This window comes from Nicotiana tabacum, chromosome 22 (genome assembly GCF_000715075.1).
Source record: "Nicotiana tabacum cultivar K326 chromosome 22, ASM71507v2, whole genome shotgun sequence".
NCBI lineage: Eukaryota > Viridiplantae > Streptophyta > Magnoliopsida > Solanales > Solanaceae > Nicotiana > Nicotiana tabacum.
In genome coordinates, this window is record NC_134101.1 from 43,629,018 (window position 1) to 43,632,380 (window position 3,363).

A 3,363-nucleotide genomic window follows, 5' to 3' on the forward strand; every position below is an offset into this window, starting at 1 on the left:
AGAAATTAGCCAGTGCGTCTTGAATTTTAGTTTTTTAGTTCAATTTTTCGGGACAAAAGTATACTGAAGTTAAAATTTTTAGTTTAAAATTTCAGGATAAAATATATACCGGCTAATCTCTAAATAACATCCCTGAGAATGGCTATGTGTGGACCCCAATTTAAGCTAAGTTAATTGATCATAGTCCAATCCAGACTAGATCTAACTAACCAAACCAAACAAACTTGGCCACATAAGCTATCCAGATTAGCCCAAACTTTTTGATTGTCTAACTTGGATTATACACAAATCGACCCGCCAATGAATATAAGTCCAACCCAACCCGTCCTAACTTGGACGAGTTGATCAGCTGGTTAGATTTTCATGGGCTAAATGTGACACATTTAATTATAAACAGGAGAAGAAGTTACTTGGAGCAATCAACTTTAGGGCTGATGGGTATTTTTGTAGCAAGTTTGCAGAGACTAGGGAGTTGTGCTGCTTTATCAACGTTTATAGGGAAAGCTTGCGCAGCAGACTTCAGGCAGCCACAGATAGCCTGGCGGTCCGGCTGAGACGCGGCGGCTTCTTTGTCAAGAGCTTGTGCTCCACTGCAACAAGCAACACTAGGGGACGACTCTCCACTCATTAAGAAATTTTGGCATGGGATTATCTTTAATATAACATCACTGCATTGAACGTCTGCATTCGCAAAACCTAAAACCAAAGAAAGTGTCACCAAAATGAGTGCTAGTAAAGTGTAGCTGGGAAGGCTTCTTGACATCTTTCTTGAATGTTAAGAAGCTAAGGTGAGAATTTTTGTGAATGAGAGCAAGTGTGATCGGATTTCAATTTATACTGCTCTAAGATATGGTCAATTTTGTAAATTTCCTCTTCCATCCAACAAGCAATAGGATCTTCCCGTTTTTCCCTAAGATGATTGTTTTTCATTTTCAGTGTGTAAACTTGAAATTATTGAAGGTAATGACTTTATGTAGTATCATCTCTTCAAGAAGAAAGCATCCAAGTGTAGACAATTTCCAAAAATGTTTCATGAAATTGGTTAAAGGTTAAAATCATCTTAATATGGGAGTTTTAAATAGAGTGAACAATTTGATTATCATCATAAGAAAAAGGAAAAGAGCAAAGAAAACAAAATGATCTTCTTTAAACACAAATTATTGATCTTTGGTATATCCTCTATGTAAAAATCAAAATCATCTTAATATATATAGGTGCAATTTCAACGTGAACTGACTCTGCGGTTTATACTAATTACATAATAAAAAGCTGGGTGGGGAGGGAGGGAGAGAAGATTTAAAATAAATGGATTAGCTATGCTAGCAAGCTTGCTAACGTTGCATTCCTATAACCATGAAGAACGTAAACATCACCTTAAAATAGGAAAATATTTTAGTAGTATAGAGTAGAAAAGAGGAAAAAATATAGGAAAGAAGAAGAAAGACACTCTTGAGTGCAAGTATTATGATAGAATCCACAAAATTTTATCATTATTAGCTTTCTCAAAGCATTCCCTACCAATTAAATACGACCCCGCCTATTAATTGTAGTTAAGAATAGAAGGATGCTTACCATATCACCTACCAACCTTTGGTGGTTGTAAGTAGGGTATTTACCTAGGGATTTTGTTAGTTGCGAATTTTCTTGGGGATAAGTGATTGCGTCTTTAGTTGGGGATTGTTTTCCTGAGAAGCATGATGTGTATTTGCGTATACTTTTCTCGCTTAATCATAGTTAATTGATATATTTTCGTATTTTATTTACTCATTTAACTATGATAAATTGATATTATTTGATGTAAAACTAGATGCAAGTAAAGTTTTTATCTTAGTAAACTTCTTCTACCGACTTGAATGCACTAACCAAATTCATTAACTAGTGAATTTCTCCATGATTCATCCGAATTTAATTTATGAAAAATGACAATAGTATTATGACTTATAATTTTTATGTCAAATTACTAGTAGACATTTTCTGACTTTTTAGTTAATAAACAAACTACTTTCATCTTAAAAAACTGATAAAGCAAACTAAATAATTTATTTGTTAGCCAATGAAAGATGCAGCTCACTGAAGTATATTATAATCCATATCTTATAAAGTAGAGCACATATAAGTTTCAAGTATAATTTAGATAGCTATATAATTATTTAATTAACTTTTAATATTTAAACTAATAAAATTTAAATTATGTGAGTATTCTGGGAGAACATGTTATTGTTTCTTGCAATAAGCTTAGCTTGTTTCATTTTTCTTAAACTTTATTTCAGATTTCAATTATGTCTTTTTTCATACACATGTTTAATCCTGGTACATTTACAGCAAGTGGGTATATGTCAGTTGTTCAGGCACTACTTGTGGAGCTACATGTACAATTTAACTTACATGTGCTAGGGTTCTTCAGCTCTTATAGGCTCTGAAGACATATATTCAGACATATAATACTTAGTTGTAGTGATTTTTATTTTTTTTCAGACTTTCATTACATATATTTTAAAAGAATTTTGTTTTGTGGATTGATTAATATTTAATTATACAAATGTGTTTTGGAATTTATCTTGTAACTTTCAAGTTTTAGCTGTTATTAAAATTTTTAGTTTCCATAGAACATGCAATGACACAATATTTACTTGAGAACTTTTAAATTCGCATATAATAATTATCTATAAATGTTTTTCCAACGGATTTCACTACTAGAAATTAGGCATATAACCGTTGCATAAGAATTTTGCGCCTATTAGACACTTTTGCAATTGAACCGTTGCAATAATGGATAAACCATTAGTATTTATTGCAACGGATATGCTAACTGTCGCAGTAGACACCTTTATGGCAACGACCCTTTGGTAAAATTATTTGTGGCAACGTTTTCAATTCTCCCAAATTTTTTCGCTTCTGATTTTTCTAGACCCGCAACCTTTTATTAAGTATATTACTTTCTTTATTTCTTTGTTTTTCTATGGCTATTGCTCTCACTAAAACTTAGATTTCTTCAATTCCTCGGATATGTTGCATCGCCGCCCAAAAAACCCTGCGGCAAAACTTTCATTAATCGCCGCCAGACGACCTAACCCCCCACCGGCAAAGCTTTTTATTGCTTTAAAGGCATCCAATGTTAGCCCTCAAGCACTGTAACATAACCTTCTTTGCCCAATTTCATTCGCTTGGTCTACATTAGTTTTCTTCGCTATTGTGGATCAAAATAGTCGAGGTTTCTTAATTTTCTTTATTGTGGGTCAGCTTCAAGGTAAGTCCAACTCATTGCTTCTTCTTTTTTATTCTAGTTTTTAAAAAATTTCTCATCTAAGTGGGTGAAACGTATCTCTAGGTTAATTTTAGATTTTGAGGGTGTAATTTGTGTGG

At 32.9% G+C, this 3,363-nt stretch overlaps 1 protein-coding gene across 1 annotated transcript; it reads right to left on the minus strand.

The window, feature by feature from the left end:
* Positions 1–406: 406 nt before the first annotated feature.
* On the minus strand, positions 407–763 carry LOC107781251 (non-specific lipid-transfer protein-like). Its single transcript, XM_016601930.2, has one exon. It carries the CDS (start codon positions 761–763, stop codon positions 407–409), a length of 357 nt encoding a protein of 118 aa, XP_016457416.2.
* Between the last annotated feature and the right edge of the window lie 2,600 nt (positions 764–3,363).

What these genes read in the sequence shown, in the direction of transcription:
- LOC107781251 (XM_016601930.2), bottom strand. Translation starts at nt 763, where the DNA reads ATGTCAAGAAGCCTTCCCAGCTACACTTTACTAGCACTCATTTTGGTG.